The 23118-nt window shown below is 32.0% G+C and overlaps 1 protein-coding gene across 1 annotated transcript; it reads right to left on the bottom strand.

Annotated features, from left to right (window-relative positions):
• Window positions 1–1131: 1131 nt before the first annotated feature.
• Window positions 1132–11393, bottom strand: LOC8268289 (TBCC domain-containing protein 1). Its single transcript, XM_002532289.4, has 9 exons — window positions 10717–11393; window positions 9500–9640; window positions 8019–8399; window positions 5455–5559; window positions 4219–4359; window positions 3109–3312; window positions 2744–2836; window positions 2468–2579; window positions 1132–1439 (listed from the first exon to the last, which is right to left on the bottom strand). Exons 1-9 carry the CDS (start codon window positions 11212–11214, stop codon window positions 1396–1398), a joined length of 1719 nt encoding a protein of 572 aa, XP_002532335.1. The 5' UTR covers window positions 11215–11393; the 3' UTR covers window positions 1132–1395.
• Between the last annotated feature and the right edge of the window lie 11725 nt (window positions 11394–23118).

Below are 23118 nucleotides of genomic sequence, written 5' to 3' on the forward strand. Positions count from 1 at the left end.
AATTCTGAAAAAGTGATTTTGATTCAATTAGTCTCAACCCTAACTTGGATTCACCCGTCTTCAGTCTCTCGAAACTCGAGAAAGGTAGTAGCTTTCACCATAGGGTTTTCCATAAATTCCCTCGATATCTATATTTGAATGGCCGCTGACAGATTGCCAAAAGCAGTCCATTTTGATGCTCAGTGACCTTGATACTAGGAAATAATGCAAAGCATCTAAATCTCTCATTGTAGATTCCTTTGATAATTTCTTTATAATAGATTACGCCAGTAATGAATTATTTCCTATGACAATTACATCATCAATGTACACAAGTAGGAAATAAGTGCAGTTGGTTTTCTTATACACAAATAATATGAATCAACATGAGATCCATAAATTCAATAGTCATCAAGAAATTGCCGAGTCGTTGGAACCAAACTCATGGAACTTGTTTAGGACCATAAAGATATTTGTTTAACTTGTAAACATAGTTCGATATATCTTGTCAATAAAACCCTATGGTTGTACTATATAGACTATATCCTCTAATTCCTTATTTAAAAAAGCATTACTTACATCAAATTGGTGAAGTTTCCGTCCATTTGATACAACTACTAATAGGGCAATTTGAATTGTCAGAGGTTTAACAAATGCACTAAACAATTCTTTGTAGTCCAAAGCATACTCCTAAGTCTACCTTCTTACAATTTTGCTTTCAGATGTTAGACTGTACCATCAACTTTCCATTTAACCTTATAGATCTACCTATTTCCAACTGCATTTGCTTTTGACGGTGGTAGTATAGTTCCATGCGTTGTTTCGTTGCAAAGCTTTCATTTAAACCTCCAATGCCTTTCTCCATTCTAGTATTTTATTTGCTTTGGTAAAGGAAGAGGGTTCAATTGTGATGTTAAAAGAGGAATTATTGAGGGTGGTTAAGTGTATGTATAATTTCATTTAAGACATTGAATGTCTTAATTACATGGGATAGGCTCTTTCTTAAGGAAGATTAGGGAATGGGGAATGGGATTTTTTCATTCAGCACGGGCCCGACTCCAAGTTGTTCAAGAATAGTGGCGTTGATAGAGTCCAACATTTAAGCATCACAAGGGGAGAGACTAAGCGGCCAGTACGGAAAGAGAATGGGAGTAAAAAAAATTTCACAATATTGAGAACCTAAGTTAACAAATATTACAGTAAGAATTTTCCTCTCCAAAAAATATTACAGTGAGATTAGCGTAAACCAATGTATTCTGTGCGCCAGTGTCATCGGACAAATGTGTTCGATTCCAAAGTACATAGGGATGATTGTCGGATGCCTCTAGTACCAATGAAAATGGGGCTGCAACAGAAAGAGCACCAGCGACCCTCCCACTACCATCTTCGCTTATGCCGTGCATTCACCATTCAACATCAATCACCTTGTAGGCAGTAAAGCTGTCGGATATTGCCTGAAGCTGCGTAAAACCACCCAACGACTAGTTAACCCCTTTTTAAATTCTTAATCGCAAATGCTGCAATGTGAGTTGTGCAACAGTTCAGGCACAACTTTCTAATCCTAGTTATTTGATTCCAAATTTACATGATGCAATAGGCAGGACATAAAGCAAAAGTATTAAAACTATTGCTCAAGTATTATGCACCAGTAACAACCTAGCCCGAAGTAACCAGCTCACCATGATCACATAAATTGTCAACATATCAACACATCACCAAATTGTCCATCCAATTTACCTAGGATAGAGCCAGAAATTACATCCTGATATCTAATAGCAGAAATCTTCCTAGATGCGGGATAAGGTAGGACTGAGAAGCCTTCAAGACCAAAGATGACATCAATTATAGTTGCCAAATCAAGGATCAAATCATAAGATTTGTATGATTTCTCAGTCACTTAAATATAAAACATAAGAGTCTAAAAAAATTAAACTATATCAGAAAATCAGACATTTTCATAAATTTAGAGTAATAGTTGAGAACACTGAAATCATGTAGAAGCTGCAAATACACACAATAGCAAGACTCGTTTGGTTTGCTTTTTAGTTACATGATGAGTGTTTATTTTTTTGAAACAATAATCACCAAGTATGTTACTTAGAAACAATATATTGTGGAGGTTCAAATGTGTTGGGCCCTATAATCTATAAATTTGTTCAGGTTCATATTTATTCACCCCTAAATCACTCAGTTCAGTCAATATTTGGAATCAAATTGAATCATGTTATTAAATCGAGAATCATAAGATTCTAACAGATACACATAGATATATCTCCTTTATGAGTCTCTAGAAGTTCATGCTCTTTTACATTATCTGTATAGCAATCAGTAAAAGAAATTATTAGATTGGGGTTGCAAAGATAAATAGAGATAAGATCCAATCTGGTATAATCACGGAAAACATTAATGCATAGGCTGATAAGTAATTGCACAATTGTAAAGCAATTTATTATGAAAATACTAGGAAAGTTTTATTGATGAAAATTACCATACAACCAGTCCTTGAATAATAAATGCAGCGCACATGATAGTTCCCGCTTCCGATTTTCTTCAAGCGGAGCTTCCCGCAGTAGTTGCTTTATCTCCCCTAAATTCTTTTGCTGGTCAAAAAAGTAAATAAGGAAAGAACAATTAGGAAAAAAAGAATCTAAAGAAACTGCAAAGCAACATGGCCACACTGAAAATGCAGGCTCATGTACTAGAGGCAGCATGGATTATACAAATACAGTTTTTGGATAATCCTGCTACAATCAGAATCACATACGTTTCTCTCCTGAGATGACATGTACGCTTCTGGTAATGGAAATGGGTTATCTTTTGTTGACCCAGAAGATTCACCACCAAACCAATTTGGAATCTGTGTGCATCAAGAAATAGAAAAACAAATGCCCTGCATGAGATACTAGTTCAACAGATTATAGAAGCATGCTCGGTAATACTCCCGCTACCCAAAAAAAAAAAACATAAGACTAAAGAGAATAAAAAATGGAGGAAAATAAAGTAATAGAGATGACTACACAAAATGTGGATGGTTGAAAAAAGAACTGCTAACAAACACAAAAATTGCCACATGACAACATATATTATACAACCATTATCTGCAAATTAGCACAGTTACATAATGCATACCAAAAAATTAGTGAATTGATCCGGGTCCAGCCGTGCAGCTGACTCAGCTTGAACATCAGAAACACCTGCAGGATGAGATAATGAATCATGTGGATCAACCACTCCCAAGGCCAAGGGATCATCCCATCTGTTGATAGTTGCCTCAATGCCCACTTCAGCCATGTGCTCCTCCAACTCTGAGTAGTATGTATTATAAGGTGCCACCTGATTAAAAACATAAGGATTTCTAAACATTATTTTCCCTCCAAGCTTTACAATTAAAGAGAAAAGGATATTATATTAGAACAAGTAAAATGCTTATCAGATGCAAAGTCAGTCCTGTCACTATACATACACACACAGGAGACATATTAGAAACAAAACATAACAGGACAAGACATTGACGATTCAGCATTTGCCTTTCACACTTGAACCTTTACAAGAAAATTGAGATAAAAAGAAACAATTGTGCTGCTCTTTTAACTGATTGTGTTGATTAAGCTTAGCAACATAACTGGAGCATATAATAAAATTCAATACTTTATATGGTATTCTCACAGCTAAGAAAGTCAATATTTATGTCAAAATGGCCAATCATTGTACACAGCCACCTACAAAATCTAACAACATTATTCATCTATAAATTATTAAACTCAGAAATCAGAACGAAAAAAGCAATAGTCTCTCTATTGAAAGTGACACCTTAGGAACTATTACGAAAGCAACAATATCAAGGAAAATTCAAATAGCAACATGCATGATGAATTTTTCGAGACTTCAAGTTTTGATTGTGAGGAATTTTTTTCTTCAAATTAATTCATGATGTAATCGTATTCCTAGTTCCAATAATTTTCTTCTTCTACAGAAAAACAAAAATTTAGTCTCTCTTTCAGAAGGAGAAAGATTGCAGTCAAAAGATGCAGTCCAAATGGTCCAAAAATTATCCAGTAAGGTTATTCCTCTTTAATCCTAACTGCAACTACTTCCAATAAAATTCAATCAAAACATAGCTTTGCTCCTGGAAATAAAGTGTACATATTCACCAGAGATTGCATGAGTTAGGCACTACAAGCAAGTCTTGCTGAAATACTACCACAGTATACAGTCAACAGGAAATAGTGCCAAACTGACCTGCAGCTTATGGTTATCGCCAACCATGAGTGGTCGCTGGTTTACCCCCAAAAAGAAGACACACTCGCGACAATTGGCAATACAGACTCTCTTTGCTGCCGTAATCACATGAACTCGTTCGCAATGCTCGATCCTCACAGCCTGCGAGAAATCATCAGAGCATATAAGAGGTGTTTTACCATCAATTTTCATCCACAACTGATCAACAAAGTCTTGCATTAGATAGTATTGAAACTTTCCATCTTAAACCAAGTCCACAACTGAAGAGACAAACTTGTAGAGAAAGCATAAAAGCATTTAAAGTCAAAAGCATCTTAAGAACATAAAACCAGCCAGGAGGAAAAAAAAAAAACAAATTCAGAACTGACAAGTCTTGCATGGAATCATCACATGTAGCAAAGTGTTGCAAATGAATTACCCATAAACTTGTTGTCAAAAATAGGGTAACTCATAATAATGTCATTATCTGATTAAAAGAAAAGAAGAACAACTAGATGAGAATGACAATAGATCCTTACTGCATAGAAAAGAAACACAAAACAACTTTAACCGGAGATGAGTGTTATCAAACCACAGCATGCTAACATTTTATACACCTATCTGTTGCCCCTTGCATGAACAATTCTATGATATCATTGTCTAGCATGCTCAAGGAGCAAATTTTATCTCATTAAATACATAAAAGAATCAAGTTTAAAGGGCTTCATCTTAGAACATTTTAAGTCGACTAGCATGTTTGCATACTATAAATCAACTCTTAATAAAGATGTGGGATGCTACTGCATGCTTCCATATGACACCATAGAATAAAATGCCAAAGAGACACAACAAGGTGAAATAATCAATTTGGCAAGATAGCTATATATTAACTCCTCATTTATCAAATGAGCATATTGTAAGCAAACCCATCTACAGTTCCTCAAAATTGTTTGATAGGAAGGGGAATGGTAGTTTTGGGGCTAATAATAAGGGTAACATATGATACATTCATTATGCCCCTTAATTACAAATCAAAATGTCGCAGTTGCCACCATCTTGTTCCTCATTGTGCTCTCCCTCTCAACCAATTAAGGAGAAAAAGAAATCAGTTACTACGTTGCCACTCAAACCAGAGAAAATTTCCAACATGACAAATTAAATATCCTTTAAGTACATAAAAGCATACCATAATGGATGAGATATCAAAAAGACATCATAACAGTCAAACATGAAAAAAACCACAAGTTCAGCCATTACCTTTCCAACAGCTCCAAGAACTATAGTAGCATCAGAGCATCCATAGATGGTGGCATATCTCAAGGGTGCTAAGATGTAAATGACAGAGTCATGGCAATTCAAGACCTGCAACCATCACATACTGTCAATGTAGTAGAAAAGCAAAATAGTGTAGAAACAAGCATTATGATCGAAGAAGCGGAAAAAACTAAAAAGAAACTCAGATCTTCACTTACAATGACAAATAGCCTTTTTAAGGAATAAAACGTCAACAGAAACAATGACAAAAAGTAAGAGATGACATTTCTCTCTAATAAGAGTTGGCATTCTATGACTTGACTCAGATCTGGCCAAACATTCACCCCAAAGTTCTTAGTTTAGCCCTTATCACCACATCCTTTCAGTAAAATTAGATGGTATCTATGTTTGAATAAGATTGAATGTTTCCACATTCAAAGGTTAATCTGCCAAGCATTTCTAACAATAGTGGATGATTCTATGCTGGCCAGTTTGTATCAATTCTTAAGCTAAGATCCTCATTTTATCAACACAAACTACAGTAATTGTCGCATCATAGTCCAGCACCATTGCAGATGTCTTTAATCCAACAATCATCAGAATTCAAATTAAAAAAAAAACAGTTTTTTTTTGGTTTTCTTTTATTTGGCAGAAAAATTTAACTATGTAATATAGTCTTCATTTTTTGTACATTTAACTATGTTATATAGTCTTCATTCAAAAACTGAGAGAAATATGTTAACTGGAGTCCAGCATCAAAAGTAATTGAGATAATACCATGACAGATTTATTACAATTCACAGAAAACCAAAAATGGTTCAGCCTCAAGCAGGCCAAAGTTCTCATTCTAGTGAACAATGCACAAGATCATGCTTACAGACTGGCGCTATAATAATTCAATCAATAATATTTGATAATTTTACTGACATCAACCAGGGTTTCCACAAATGAATTATGATAATTGGGAGCTTTAGTGGCATTGAACAGTTTTCTTGCAGCAAGGCCCCAGCTTATTGTCCTCAACTTGAGAGCAAAGCAAACAGCTAAGCATTTTGGCATTTACAGCTACTAATTTTTCAATACTTATTAATTAAATTCTTCTCTCTTTTAGCCTGAACGTCCTAGCAGTCTCCAGACATTAACTCAAGAGTAGAACTGGTTATGGACTACAGGGAATATAGCAACACTGATGTGATGAACACAGGGAACCCACCTCATATAATAACTCTAAACTCTCTTATATATACATGATTTGATCCATTAACTGTGGGTCCATAGTCACAATTTGAATCAAAATAACTCCTTCAGGATGACCTAACTGAATCCATCATCTGGAGTTACAATGCAAATCTGAAATTATAGATATACTAGTGCCTTCTAACATCACAAATCACTATTTCAAAAAAATCAGTGAGCTATTAAGTTAGACTAAAAGTTGGACATGCTTGATCTATCAGTAGGACAAAATCAGCACAACATGGTGCTGATGGGACAATTGCCCAATGATTGCATGTGTATCTAGTAGTACAGGAGGCCAATCAAACCAATAAGTCCCCATTTCCTCCTCTATTAACAGTAGAAATCAACCATCCTAGAATACATTACAAGTGAACTGACAAATTATTTAAAATTTCAGAGGGCAAGATAAAACAGAGGCTTGGTGCTTCCCTCAAGATCCAACCCAAAGCCGTGGAATGCCTTGACACATGACACTATGACATTGACATGTTAACTTAGCAGTCGCATCACATGCACTTAATGGTACCAGAACCTATATGCATAACATTTGCAAATACACTACTTATTTGCAAATTCTTTGCGAAGCCCGCCAAACCATTGATAAAAAGAAACAACAAAAAAATAATAATAAAGGCAACTTATATATCTTTCAAGTTAGATTTCCTTTTGATTGATGTCGACTTCAAACAGCCTTATTCCAAGACTCCAGCTTCATCTTTCAAAGGCCGTATTTACAACAAATTTGCCGAATGTCACCATGCTTATATAAAAGGTACAGACAGAGTCCAATTTAAAGTATGTTAACAATGAATTAGATACATAATATTGAACAGCCAAAAGAACTCAACATAAAAGTAACAGGTAATATTTTATCCATGCAGCTACAAAAGGTAACATATCAAAGTCCACAGGAAATATTACAATCTTCAAAAACTGCAATCACGCATATATACTTCCACACCACAATCTTGTGAGATTATGACCCAGTAACTCAGGCTTTTCTAACTCAAAATCACATCTAACAGTACACAATATTACTTTGTAGATTTCACAATTAATTTGATAATAATGCAATTCTGTGTCATAATTTACTTCATAGTGAATTCAGAATTAGTTTATCGATTTCTGATATATCTAGGTACTGTGGCTCTATTTTTTCCATCCATTAAGAACCCAAATTAATAAAAATAGAATTAACCATGAATTTTTTTGTGAAACCAGCATTTCAAGTCACAAATTCTACATGAAAGAGAATTACATTTTAACAACAATGTAAGTTCCATAGCTTATAGCCACAAGGAAAGATGAAAATGCATTTCAAAACTAACCTTTACAGAAGAACCTTTAAGATCTGATGCTTGTTTTACATACGAAGATTTAGAGATTCCCTCAATAAAACTTGATCCCCTAGAACTTGGGGCAGGCTTGACTGAACTTGCACAGGCATCAGCCATGGCAACATCCTGATCAGATGCACTTGGTGGCCCATTTTCTTTTGCTGAAATTCTTTCAGTGATGTGTTCCAAAGCAGATGAGATATTCTGTGAAATCCAATCATGGACTTGTGCAGCAGGAACAGGGACAGCAGGCATGTCAGGATCTGAGTTGGCAAAAAAAGGAGCAGCTTGACTTAATGGAACCCCTTCAGATCCCTTATCCCCAAATTGAATCAGAAAGCCAAGGTGCTCAAATCCTTCCATGGACAAAACCTAGAACATTGTGACAAATCTTAGAAATTAAGATCAAGATGAAGAAATTACCAAAATGCATAAAAAATTTCATGTGATAAGAGATATGCATACAAAGTTAACATTTCAGTTTGAAAATCTTCAGAAAAAAACATCATCAACTTTCCTACGCAAACATGTTGACATACTTTACATGACAGATGTGTCCAGCTACCCAATCGGAACCTTACTTCAGTAATTGGTTAGACCTATAGAGACTTTAAGCCCAAAACAAATCAACTAAGCTTAATCCCAAATTAATTGGGGTCAGCTATAAGGATTCTCTTTCTCCACTCTAAATAATTGTGGGTTACATCTTTGGAAGATGTAAGACCACTAGATCATCTTGGACCAATTTTCCCATGTTAGTCTTAAGTCTACTCCTTTCTTGCTTCGCTCCACCAACCTTAACAATGATCAACCTTTCAAGCCTGAGCATCAATAGGTGCACGACTCATATGCTCAAATCATCTCAGTATAAATTTTCTCAACTTCGCCTCAATGGGAGCGAACCCTACCTTTCCCCTATCCACTCATTACAAGCTATCAATTTTCATATGCCCGCACATCTATCTTAGCATCCATTACCTGGAAACTTTAAATTTTCTTTTTGTGAAAAAAAGAAAAAAAAAAGAAAAAAACTTCATAGAAATAAACTATAAAGATCTAAATTTGAACAACAATTGTCAAGTCCATTACAAAGCTACAATATTGCTAGGAAACTTAGAAAAGGAGAAATGTTCCAACCCATACCTCCCTGGCTGCCCAGATTATACCTGTATAAATAGGGGAAAAAAGGGAAAAGAAAAAAAGAAGATTCTCACCAGGAAGAGACATTATGCAAAAATATCCCAACTCAACTAAGCTTTAATCAGTAGTTTAAAAATATATATATATGATGAAAATCAGCAATTACATAAAAATTCATTGCAGTTTTCTGCTTTAATCCTATAAATAACAGGAAAGTGTACTACCTTTTCCTGTTAAAGAACTAAGTAAATAACCAAAAAAAAAAAAGAGGATAAAATGAAAGACACAGAAAGAATGTTATCCAAAACTACAAAGGAACTAATTTCACAAACCAGATACTCTTCCCCTTCTCCTTCCACGGGCTCTGCCAAAAGAGAGAGAATGTTAGCCATGTGCTTTTGCAGATAGGATAGTTGATGAGCCTCTTCATCAGCTTGTGATGGCATAAACCGACGGCTGTTGCTACGCACAAGCTGTGATATAATAAACCACAAACCTTAAGTAACATTGAAGTTAACATAACTAGATTGCTCAAATCAAAAATGTAAAACTACTACAAAAAACTGAAATGCTAACCCAATCTTCAAAAAAATCATTGAAGTAGATACTTGCACTGTTCGGAAAGTGCAGAGAACTCAATTGATGCTTGCAAAATCATGCCAATTTTGGCATGATTAATTTCTTTCAAAATGCCTTATTTTTTGCAAAGTTCAAAGTTGAAATCAACTATTAATTTTCCAAACATGTGAGCGCAATTGACTAAACAGAGTTCAATTTAGCTTTCCAAAAGGGGGGAATAGGAAACGCATCCTAAATGAGCTAAGAAAACAAAACGAGGTCCTAACTGTTTAAGTTCATACATATTAATATTTTTTTGCATTGACTGATAGACAAGCACAAATTTATCATGTCAAACCATTGCCATGTATTAAAACCTAAAATGCACTCGAGACGTGAAGTTCAGGAGCATCCCCACTGAGATATGTACTTCCATTGGAGTCCATCAGCGGTGGAAAAAATAGTTTGCTGCTGCTCTCCTAAAATATATTTCTAGGCGAAGCCAATCATTCCATATCCTAAAATACCAGTAATTCAACCAAAAAATGTAACCAAAATAGTAGCACATCAAAGATATTATACAAATTCAATCTACATATGAAATTACACTTGATACATTTTAAAAATTAGTTTCACTTTCACCGATTCTGGTGTCATACAAATCAACACTCCTCACACAAATAGTAGCAAACCTGCCCATAAGGATTAATTAACCAACTCAAAAGTATCAGCATTTCTCTTCTTAAAAAAAAAAAAGTATCAGCATTTCTAAATTTTAATGAATTACTTACTTACTACTTGCAACCAAGATTCATTAATCATAACACGTTTGTGATACTTAAAAACCAAACTAATCAAACAATAAGAAAATACAATCCGTCGAAACAATCAACATTTAAATCATCATCATTTAATTCGCAAAAAAAAAAAAAACAAACGCACCGTTAAACCTAATTCAGAACATATCAATTAAACACAAAAAAAAATTAACCTGAAGAGGCGATAACGCGGACAAGTAGCCGTCAAAAGCTGACGTGGAAGGCCAAACGTCAGCCACAGCAGCAGAGTCTTTATGAGTCCTAGGCAATAGCTTCTTATAAGACTGTATATACAAAAACAATATCAGATCACGCAAATCAGCACCGACCAAATCAATATCTCCGGGTTGTGCCTTAACGAGCGGGTCAGCATCAGAATGAAGAATCGATGCGAGGGTGTCTAAAACAAGCCTAGCATGGTCGGTTGAGATCTGGAGCGACTCCGCGAGAATTGCAGTGTCAATTCGACCGTTATGAGATGCGAGTTTTTGTTTCAATTGAGAGAGTGCTTGGGTCGGGTCGGGAAATATTAGTTTAGGGATCGGGAGAAGTCCGTGCTCGAATGGTTCCCGCCGTGGATGGATTAAGGAGTTTGGGTTCGGGTTCGGGTTTGGATTTGGGTTATTAGGATCGTCTGTTGATGTCGACGGTGGTTCAACGGAATCCGTCATAGCAGTTTTTAGAAAGATATACTAGAGAGAGAGAAAGAGCGAGGGCTTCTTTTCCCTTTTTAATTTTCTGGGTTTCTGTTTTCGGTTTGCAGATCTTTGAGAGAACAATGAATGTCATTTTTTTGAGAAAGAAGGCGAGTGAGAAGAAATGGTTCGGTGTGGGTGGTCGCATGGGAGTGATGGCGTGGCGGGATGCTATTGGGCACTATTGTGGAAAGATTGTGGATAATTGGTGTTTTGACACGGCTGAAGGTAGTTATGGTGTAATCAGAAGTAACTTTATTCTATTAAATTTTGACTCTTTTAAAATCTAAAATATCAATACTGTATTAAATATAAATGGCACTATACTGAATTGATTAATTTTTTAGTTTAATACAAATCGGTTTGATGTTATTTTCGGTTCTAACATTTAGAGAAAATATAACTTTAAATTTTTTATTTAATCAAATACATTAAGAAATACAATTAATATTTGAATGAAATTAATATGAGAATTGGAATTAGATAGAATTGCAATCATATTTTTGAACAAACTTATTTTATAATTTAGTCTATTTATAAATATAGTAATTATTAAAATATCTATTATTGCTAGCATAATAATATTTGATAGATGGCTGGCATTAAAATAACAAATTACAAATTTTATATAGTATTAAAATATAAGTCTAATTTTAAGTGTGAGAGATGCGGCTGGTTTAGAATCCGTGAATCGAGAGCTTAAGTGTGAGAGAATAGCCTATGAATTGAGATTTTAGACATACTGGCTGTTGAAGTATTAATGAAAAGAAATTAAAGTTTAAGTATATATTAAAGTTGTAATATAATATACATTATACAATAGATATTATATAATATATATATATATATATATATATATAAAATATCATTTTTTATAGAATACAAAGAATATTATAATATAGTTTATATTTTATAGGTATTATTTATATAATATATATAATTATTAATAATTATATATATAATTATTAATAATTATATATAAAAAGATTTGGTTCTACGGTTTGGTTAGGATCAATAAGAAATGGTTCGCCCGGTTATTATTAAAGAACCAGTACCATACTGTAATAGTAAAATATTATCGGATCAGTTCAGTTTGGTTATAAAAAGTTCCGATTGTTTCAATTATGGTACTTTTCGGTGTAGTTATTTGATCAAACGGAAATTATTGAGATCTATACTCAACTCTAATGGTAATATATGGATTATGAACTGTGACTTATGTTTTAAAGAATAATTGATCTTCTTTTTTTCCTTAATTAATTTTCTACGAACATTTATTGACTGGATTATAAATATTTTAAATTTATAAAATTCAATTAAGTATTTTTATTTAAAAAAAATATATGGAGTATATAGTTAATAATATATATATATTGTTCACATGATCAATAACTTAATTAATTGTGTTCTAATAACAAAAAATAATAATAATATTTTACTGTATATAAATATATTTGGAGATATAAGGATCTAAATGCTGCGAGAGGCAAATAATATATATATGTTTTCGAAAAAATTCATATTTTTTCATTTCTTTAACATTTCAAATTGGCTATTTTTTTCAACTCTTTTATTTTAATATTCGTTTAGCTTATTATAAAAAATATATATAATCAAAATAAATCTATTCTAATAAAATCTCCGCGAGTCTTCCATATATTTGTATTTTAAATTTTAATTTTTTTTAATTTTCGTGATAAAATGTTATCTTAATATATCAAATGTCACGACCCCACCCGTGGGCCCGTGACCGGCACTAGGAAATGGGTAGGCGTAAGGCCACCGAAACCCGTAGTAAGCTTGACACTCACTCACTTAAACAAATCTCATCTCAAATTAATATTATTAAAGCCATAAATTATCTTAATAGTTACATTCTACATAAATATTTCGGTCCGCCAGAAAAATTAGGCGAGACCCGAAACTCATAAAATTTACAACTGATACCTCTACTATTGCAACTGCGGAGAATCTAAGATTTTTACAATTTGACATATCAAATCAAATACATCACCCGATGATGAAGGAGTCGGGTTACTGAATAAGAGTCGCGAGAAGGCTAACAGTCATTAATCTGAAAAACAGTAAATGGAGACTGTCAGTCTCGAGAGTGATCAAATAATCTAGAGACTATTGCTTTCTTCACAGAAAATATTAATAATTCGAATCAATATATCAAACCATGCACGTAAATACAACTCATATTATAATCATACCATAATAAATAAATAAATAAATAAAATATATTTTTACTTTTACGGGACGAGTGGCTCAGTAGAACCCTAACTCCAAATTCTAATAGCCTTGGCTCTTAATCCAACAGTCTGCCGGCCCCAGAGCAAGCTCGATCGGTCATTACCTCAAACAACACTTGACAATTCTTAAATAATGCTGGAGAGAGCGTTGCTCGATCAGGGACCTTAACTCCGGCAATCAACTGAACTCAGCCTAGAGAGCAATGCTCGATCAGGGCAAATAAATCCATAATAATCTTATGTCATGATCACACGGACAGGGACGATGTAACCCACTGAGGTAGCATGTTCTACGAAAGCCACATTTCCCAAAACGCAATCATCACATTTAATAAATATCATTGTCTAATGAAATCATTCAACACATATCAAAATAAAGATTAAAAATTTAGGATAAGACAACGTGCAATTCGTGTCGAAAAATATAATAATATATGTATTATTATAACGTTACTAATAATAATATTTATATTATTTTTAATAATTAATAATCAAGTGAAATTATTTATTTTGCGATACTAATAATCATATTAAGCACAAATTCTAAAATAGCATATTAAAATCGGACTTAGCAATAGTGCAATGATTAAATGACTTTAACTCATGAGGTTTTGGCGACCTTCTAGCTCTGTCCGATGCCTTGGTTGGGCGGAATGAGCGAACAAATCATCTAATCACGGAAAATAATTTATCAATTATGCTGAAACAATCGATCATTAATCCTAGTCTAGACTCTTGGACCGGTCGTCTAAGAATCTCGACTCGGAGAATTCTAGAAAATCCGGCGGAACCTCCCTACAACACGGACATTACCCCAGCAAAAGCGGGTCCGGGACTGCCGGAAAAATACTACAAATATCCAACAATCCAGGAGCAACGGTCGGGTCCCGGACTTCACTATTCCCGGCCCAACAGAAGGCACAAAACACGAGGCGTAAACCGACAAACAATTATTTATGACTCACAAATATCATCAAATAATCAATATAAACCGAGTAGACACACAATTAAACCAAGAATTCCAAAATTAATGGGCGAGAGATAATTATCGAGACTTGCTCGGTCGCTCGACTTGCCTCCGTACGGAATCCGATCGACGATCCGAACACATCATCGGACTACACAACGGCACCGATGGCGACGATCCCCGCTCGACACCGATCATCCGAGAGAGATTTTCGGACGATCACGGCCGCTAGTTAGCATACGAGCAGATCGCCACGAAACGGTGCAATCGCGTTGGGAGAGTCGGGAGCTCCATCCTCGGGAGCTCGTGAAAAAAGTCGACAAACGCCGGATGCCACTCTAAATTTCACTTTGTCGGATCTTGAACTCGGCGTCGCCACCCAAAGCCCCGCCGAGAAGCCCGAGGAGCGACGCCACGGGCTTGCGGCCCTCCGCTGAGGCTGCTCTACCGTGATTCCCATTGGCGGTCGTGACGCCTGTCCGCTCCGACATCGTGACGCCGACATGCCTTCCGACTAGACAGGCAAGACACGCAGCGGCCTTGCACTGGCATGACGTCAAGCGTTCCAGTCGTCGAGCTCGTGAGAATCGCCATGCATGGAAGACGATAAGCTCTCTCTCTCTCTCTCTCTCTCTCTCTCTTCCCGGCACCGCACTCTCTCTCCCTCTCTTCCTATCTTCTTCCCCGATTCATTTCCTTTCAATATCGACACTAAGCCCCCAAACTTTTTCTTATTACATTTTGGTCCCTCAACTTTCTTAATTACTTAAAATTTCATCCAGAGAAATTCCAATTCAATCCCTAAACTTTCCTTTAGCCTTTCAATTAAGCCCCTAACTATTCAATTTGGGCCAAATTAGAATTATTGAAAATACATAATTACAAAAATACCCCTGACCGACATATTTATTTACAAAAATAGCAAACTCATAAATTTCCATTAAAAGCCCATAAAAATAAAATTATACTTTCAATCCTTATTCCAAAATAAATTTCCAATTTAGTCCTAACACAAAATTAATTTAAATAATAAATTTCCAACTTAAAATTTAATACCACTAATCAATTAAAATACCAATTTTCCCAAAATTCTTTTATAAAAACATCCTTTACAATTTCTTCCAAAAATTTTCAATATATATAATTTTATTTATACATATACATATACATATACATTGGGGAAAAATTAGAATAACCAAAAATATATTCTACCCTTCAAATAATTTACTTAATTAATTCTTAAAATTTAAAACTAATTGGATATAGAAAAATAATTCATTTAATTGACTAATATTAAAATTTCCATGAAATCATTTCAAATTAAACCAAATAAAAATGAAGTTAAAATTAACTTAAATAAAAACTCATTATTAAATATATAAAAATTCCGGGTATTACATCAAAGGCTAATTTTCTTTTAGTCTCTTAATTTTATCTAAAATATCGTTTTAATTATGATAACTAATTTGTGCATCACAGTAGCATATATCTAGTATCACTACTATATTCGTGATTATTATTTGATAATTTCCATGAAGCATGAATAAATAATTATAGACATTCTAAATGCTACTTACTTCAAAATTAAAATCTATGTCATATTAGTTTTAATATATGTCATTTTATGATTTGGCAAAGATAATAAAAATAATCATTTTCTTCCAACATGAATAAGATTTTTAAATATATTATTGCTTACTAAAAGTTGTTAGTAAATTGTGTTATAATAGTTTTAATGAATAATTATTTGTGTATTTGTTAAAAGTATGTTGATTAATAATTTATTTAGAATGATAATTGACTGAAAAAGATTTTAATACATACAAATACATAAAAAAAATTATTTAATGTTTAAATGTTTAATATAATTATAGTTTTTAAAATTAATTTAAATAAGAAATATTTAAAAATATTATTATTATTATTATAAAATTCAATCGTATTAAAAAAATTAGTATATTATTTAAATTTATATCTTTATATAATAATAGAAGACAAAACCTTATGAACAGCAATTCTAAAATTAATGTCACCAAATTGATTTACCAGTGCTCTCTTTTCCTCGCATGGAACCAACTTACAGAAACGACGTAGCTTTGATTGGTCCTTTATTCCTTTTCGCAAACAACTGATTTCTGCCAAATTACTGGTGTGCCCTGCGACATAACGGTATAAAAACGACGGCGCATGTTTATGGTGTCTTCAGAGCTATTTTTGATGTATGGTGCGGCCGACAAACGCATAAACTCCTAATTACCAGATAACCCTTAAAACACAACACCATATGTAAAAAAATGGTGTCCTCCAATATACATTGCTAACATTTCAGATTATTGATTTATACAATGACTCTCTAGTAAGTAGTAACTCACACTACCTTCTGTATTTCCCTCTCATCTATCACCAACTTCAGAAAGACATTTAGTTGATTTGCTAACCCCTTATTTGGATCCATAGACTTTTTCAAGCCTTTGCTTACCCTGGACTGGTTTCGATGGAAGTCTCTATTTCCATATAACATTTTTTATTCCCTTCATTTCCATCTATTTCTGACAAAAACCAAAATACTGCATTTTCTTAAATCTTTATTCTTATTTTTTTCTATTTTACTTTAATGTCAACTTCTTTTCAGTTGTCTATAAATCTGCATATATAGTTTGCATGTTATTATACAATTATCCCGTTGCTATTGGTTTATTCATTAACCCTTGCAACATTTTTTTACATGTCATATTTCGGTTATTTAATATACACATATTTACGCTTCTACCCTATGCATATGAGCTTACACTGTAGATTAACCCCAAGCAAATAATTTATTTAGTTATTGTTAATAGAAGTCTAGCCAACTTTAGTATTTCTTTTATAAAGTTAACCCACATTCATTTGATTTGATTGAATTATGACATGCTTATTTAATCTTTTTATCAAATTAGATTAAAATATTTCTGGTAAATATAAAGTTTAGTTATATTGTATACCAAATTAATAATAGAAATAATATCTTTTAACTAAAAATAGTATTTTTTATTATCATAACTTAAAATTAATTATATAACAATGCAATAATTTTATTGCAAATATAATTGATTTATAAATGTTTAAATTTTAATCAGATTAAATTAAAGTAAGAACAAAAATTAGAGCAAAATAAGTATAATTAATTATTTTTTAGATACTGAAGTAATTTATGCTAAGAGATAGATTTTATTCTAAATTAATAAAAAAAAATTTGTACGAGTTTGATACTTGATAACGAACTTAAAGGTTAAATTGTAAATTTAAAATATTAATTTTGTCTTTTAACTGTATTGACTTTACAGCAACTGATACGAACCTTGTTAGTTTATAACAAAATACGATGATGCAAAATTGGAATTCAATCATTCAAGAAAGCTAAATATGATTTAGTTAGATATAAATGACTCAAAGATAACTTGTATTTTAAATTTTAGTGTAGAAATACTCTAGATTCCACACTAAAGAACAAATACAAGACGAGTGATAAGTTAATCAAACGCCACAAGAACAAATGATAACAAGCTGTCAAAAAAATCTTAATTAGTGAAAATCAAATATTATTAACATTTAACCTTTGCTCGACTAACCTAAACTTATATAAGCCTCATTTTTCAACCCTAAAAATAAAAAGAAAACAAACAACAAAAAAACACTATAATTAAGACTCCTAATTAATATATGACTTCTTTAAAATGTAAAGACTCTTAAAGTAAAGACTTTTTTAATTAAATTTAAAAATTTATAATATTAACAATTCAGTAAGCCTCATTTTCTATTTTTATATTATTTACTTGAGATTGTTATAAAAAAAATTAAAAGAAAAAAGGAATATCAGCAATCATTATGTGGGCAGCTGTTTCGGGCACGCACTCAAGTGTTTTTAACCACTATGGCACTGTAAGACTTTTCAACTTAATCGGGTACACGCTAACTAATCATTGAAACTAGTGCAAAGATGAGAGCCGCCACCCGGGTAATCACCGAGACACTTTTACTAATAAGTGGCATTTTTTTAGATTCTATAAGGAAGCTTACACCACAGAGTCTAGAGTGGATCCGAAAACCAATTTTCTTATTTGTGTATTATTAATATTTAATTTATTATTTAACAAATTATTCCTTATAAATGTAAATAATTTATACACATGTATGATAAAACAACAAACATGATACACCTAAGTCTAACCTATTCAATCCAGCCCGTATTAGAATAGTTAGCCTAGCTTCCTAATCAATTATGCGTAAGGCCCACCTAGTGTAGCTTAATAACATGCCACACTCTTAATTTCCACCATTTAGACCTAATAGATTACATATTATGAGAAGACTCATTTAGTGTAATCCTAATTCTAATTAGGTCCAAGCCCTAACTAAAATGTGTCAAAGTTTGTTAAATCTACTTAGATTTTAGGATTTTAGGCCCAGTTAAAATTGATTAGCATATTGGACTACCAAATTTATATTGAATCAGTTTTTAACCTAAGTTTATGTGGCCTATTTTAACTAATCAATCATGTAATTATATAATTAATTAACATGCAATAAATAGAAATAAATAAAATATAGCAGAAAGTAAAACCTAGTTATTACAACCCGCCTACAACTACGATTACGAAAAGGAAAAAACCTAAAAGAACTATACAGAAGCCGAAATACATCAGAAAAATATCTGAAAATCAAAAGAATGTGGGCTGGGCACGAACAACTGATCGACTCTATAAGAAGATTCGATCGACTCAACACAGAGCCAATTGACTCTACATTGAGCTGAGTAGCTTTAGAGTTTTTTAGTCTATTTTTGTCGTTCTTCAACACGTTTTCACATTTCCAGAGCCGAAATTTCACGTGCATAGACATTAAAATCGATTAGAATAAGAAAAGGATAGAACATTAAAATAAAAGCAACAAAAGTCGATTAAACAATCAAAACCATAAATTACTAAAAATCCTAAATACTGTGAACTACCAGAAGGCCAACCAAAACAAGAAGATCATGTTTACCAGGTTTAATTACCCAATCATAATGACAAATAAATCTAAATATTGATCCTATAACATGTTTCTAATTGGCAAAATGTCAAATCTCAAAACCCTAAGTTCTTATTATCAAAATCAAACCCTATTAACATGCATATTCATCGAAAAATTAATCTAATCATACTTATCATAGATCAAAATCCTAATTATGTTTCTAAGAATAGATAATAGAAGAAAACAAAAGAATGAATGAAAGGATTGATTTTATGATGAATATGAATGTATGGTTAAAGGAACCCTTAGGTTGTCACTGTAAATACTGGATCTGCGAGTCTCAGGTGACGAGAATGTACTTGAATCGAAGACCGAATAGAAATCTAGTGCTAGATCTGGCTTAAAGAAGCCTTTTGTCGATTTAGAAAAAGTTTCAAAAAATGATATTTCTTCAGTGGCTTGTTTCCTAAAATCGTTCTTTCTTAAGTAGTTTAAATCTTCTAATGATGAATAAGATCGGCAGTGTTTTTCTTTCTTTTCTCTCTAGATTTTCTCTTTATTTTTTCTTTCTCAATGTCTCTCAAATGGCGATCCATTTACTGCCAATTTTCAATTCTTGATTCCTCCTCAAAATTCTAAACACCTCTTTTTATTTATAAAGGTAGGGTTTCAAAGAAAACCTAGAGAAAGCAATACAATTTTAGAAATATCGATAAATATCTTATTTTATTTTTAATTTAAATAATTATCGATAAAACGATGGTTATCGTCAATGAAACTTTCTAGAATTTGTATGTGGACATGTAATCATCACAAAAAATGATATTGGCATTGCCAAAAACCCAATTGGCATTATGTAGAGCCGAATGGCTTTACGCAATAAAAGTTTATGAAAAACTAATAATTATGTCCATGAATTTATAAAAATTACTATTTTGATCCTCAAACTTAATTTTTTTTGATAATTAGGTCCAAATTGATTTCAAAAAGGTAATTTCAACTGGATTAACCTCGACCCTAGCCTCGGGCTCATCTATCCTTCCCCCCCCGAGACACAAAGGCAGTAACTTTCATCATAGGATTTTCTATTTTTCTCTCGATATCTAGATCCGGAAAGGGAGTGTTGATATATTGTTTATCATTTTAATATGATTTAAATATTTATTTTATATTTATATTTAAATTAGGTCAATTTAATTAAAATCAAATATATAATAGATGGATTAGAATTAAAGTTGGGTATTGAACGGTAAATGCATCAATTTATTTTATATTAATTTATAACACTGAACATGTGTCTGTTATTTTAAATATAGTAGTTTATTAATTTATATTATATAAATAGTAATGAATCTAACTAATTAATATTTACGTATGTGGCACTTGGAAAAATGCCTAGTTTAATGAAGGTATAGCAAATAATAATATCATAAGAAGAAAATAATGAACTATTTTTAGGATCAAAATATTAATTACTTAGGAAACTAACTTATTAGTTAACACGTTACTTTTATACTAGTCTTAAAATTAACATAATGATAATTAGTATAGCATATTAGTTAATTTGTAGCATAATAATATCATCGATATAATTTAAGTAAATATAAAGATCATATATATATATATATAAATTTAGATTGGGTTTTACTTACTGTTTGAATAGAACTGCATTTCCCGAGCCCATAGCACACTACCTTGACCCAAACAAAGATGTGAAGTCTAACCTCATTCAATCTACAATTTATAGACTAAGGGCCATCCACAAAAAATAGGGCCCATGTCCATGTATAGCCTACTAAACAAACCCATGACTTTATCCCTTTGTACTTTTGCCTCCGTTTAATTGCCATTTTTTTTAGAGAAATTATCAATTACTACCAAGTCATTTATAGACTAAATTCATTGTATTGTGACATTAATTGAATTTTAATAATGAGATGTTAATAGTAATAAATAAACTAATCAATGAAAATGCAACATTTAATAAATGAAGCTATATATTACTATGCAATTGATTTAATGTGATAGACTGAGTCTACCTAAAAATTTCTTATTTTTGCTTATAGTTGAACATGAAAAATTTACATTAAATGAAGAAACTTGTTATATTGCAAGATCTAAACGTAAACTATTTGATACATCCAAAATTCCGCATCTGCCAAAACAAACTCAGAAATTACTAATGTGTCGACTCTATTCTTGGAATTGTATAAATTTGATGAAAAAAATTTTGACTTCTTATGTTCATGTCAATATTTACTACCTTTTTTGGTCAAAATTTAAAATATTTGAAGTCAGCTTAATAAATTTAGTTTGTTCAAAAAATTACAAATAGAAACTTTTATAATTTTAAATAATAAATTAGAGTTTATCAAAATTTTAAAATGCATAAGCAAATCAGGCCAAGTTGGAGCCAAAACTTGAAAAATTGAAGCTCGACCCTGACTGAATTTTGAACAGCTTTATATGAAAATAGGATAATTAACAATGGGGCATTAATTACAAGTATTTTTTAAAAAAAGAAAAAGCTGCTAACACAAAGCAGTCATGCCTGTACGAATAAAATATAAGAAGGGAAACTTAAGATCAAGGTCATTTGCTTATGGAAGTCAATATTTTGATGTCAAATGGATGCATGAAAGGGATTGACCAGCAATATCTGAGGGTATTGACAGGGAAAGGAGATGGAGTAAATATAATCATGAGAAAAAGAAAAAGAAATTAAGAAGGGAGCGAGGTAGATATATATATATATATATATATATATATATATATATATATTGCTTGTTGAACCCACCATACCTAACAACAGCTTCTTACAAATCCCTGTTGGCAGGCCCTAACCCATCAATTATAACTCTTTTTAACAAAATATTGTAACTTTCCATTAATGAATCATTAAAAGGTTGAAAGAGCATCACCATCAACTCTCGGATGTATTATCTCGTATATTTTTAGATAGATTCAAATAAATAAATAAAATGAATTCTTAGAATTCGGGTCTCTTCCAAACTAAGAAAAGTTTGAGTATTTGAAAAAATGATTTTACCCAAAGTCAAGTTTAATTTACAGAAATATTATAGCTAATCTAAGACCGATTTGATTGGTTATTTCAATTATCGAATTGAAAGCAAAAGGTATGTATAAATTTTCAGTTAAATACAATTAAACACTTAAATTTAAAATGGTTTAATTATATTGCTAAAATTTGTAAAATAAAATAATTATAGTCTTGAAGCCAGCTCCTTTTTAACTAATCCTTCTTAACTAATGAAAATAGCGTTGAATTCTCTTTGTCAAAGTAAAGAACTCTTTGTCAAAGTAAAAAAAAAAATTATTATTTTATTATAATTTTTATCTTTTAGTGTCTAAAACTAACTGAGTTTCGTTTTATTATATGGTGAATTAGATGAAATTAGTTTCAAGAATGTAATTGTTATGTTTTTCAATTTTTAAGAGTGTAGTTAAATTACTTTAACATTTAGAAATCTAACAACATTTTGATTGAAAAATTAAGAATTTTGATGTAACTTTTACCATTATAAAAATTAGAAATATTTTATGTATAGCCTCATTTAGAATTTAAGTTGATAGGAGTATTTTTTAAATAAATCTTTATGAGTTTTGAAAACAGTGATGGAATTTGATAAATTAAATGCTAAATTT

The sequence above is a fragment of the Ricinus communis genome, chromosome 10 (assembly GCF_019578655.1).
Source record: "Ricinus communis isolate WT05 ecotype wild-type chromosome 10, ASM1957865v1, whole genome shotgun sequence".
Lineage (NCBI taxonomy): Eukaryota > Viridiplantae > Streptophyta > Magnoliopsida > Malpighiales > Euphorbiaceae > Ricinus > Ricinus communis.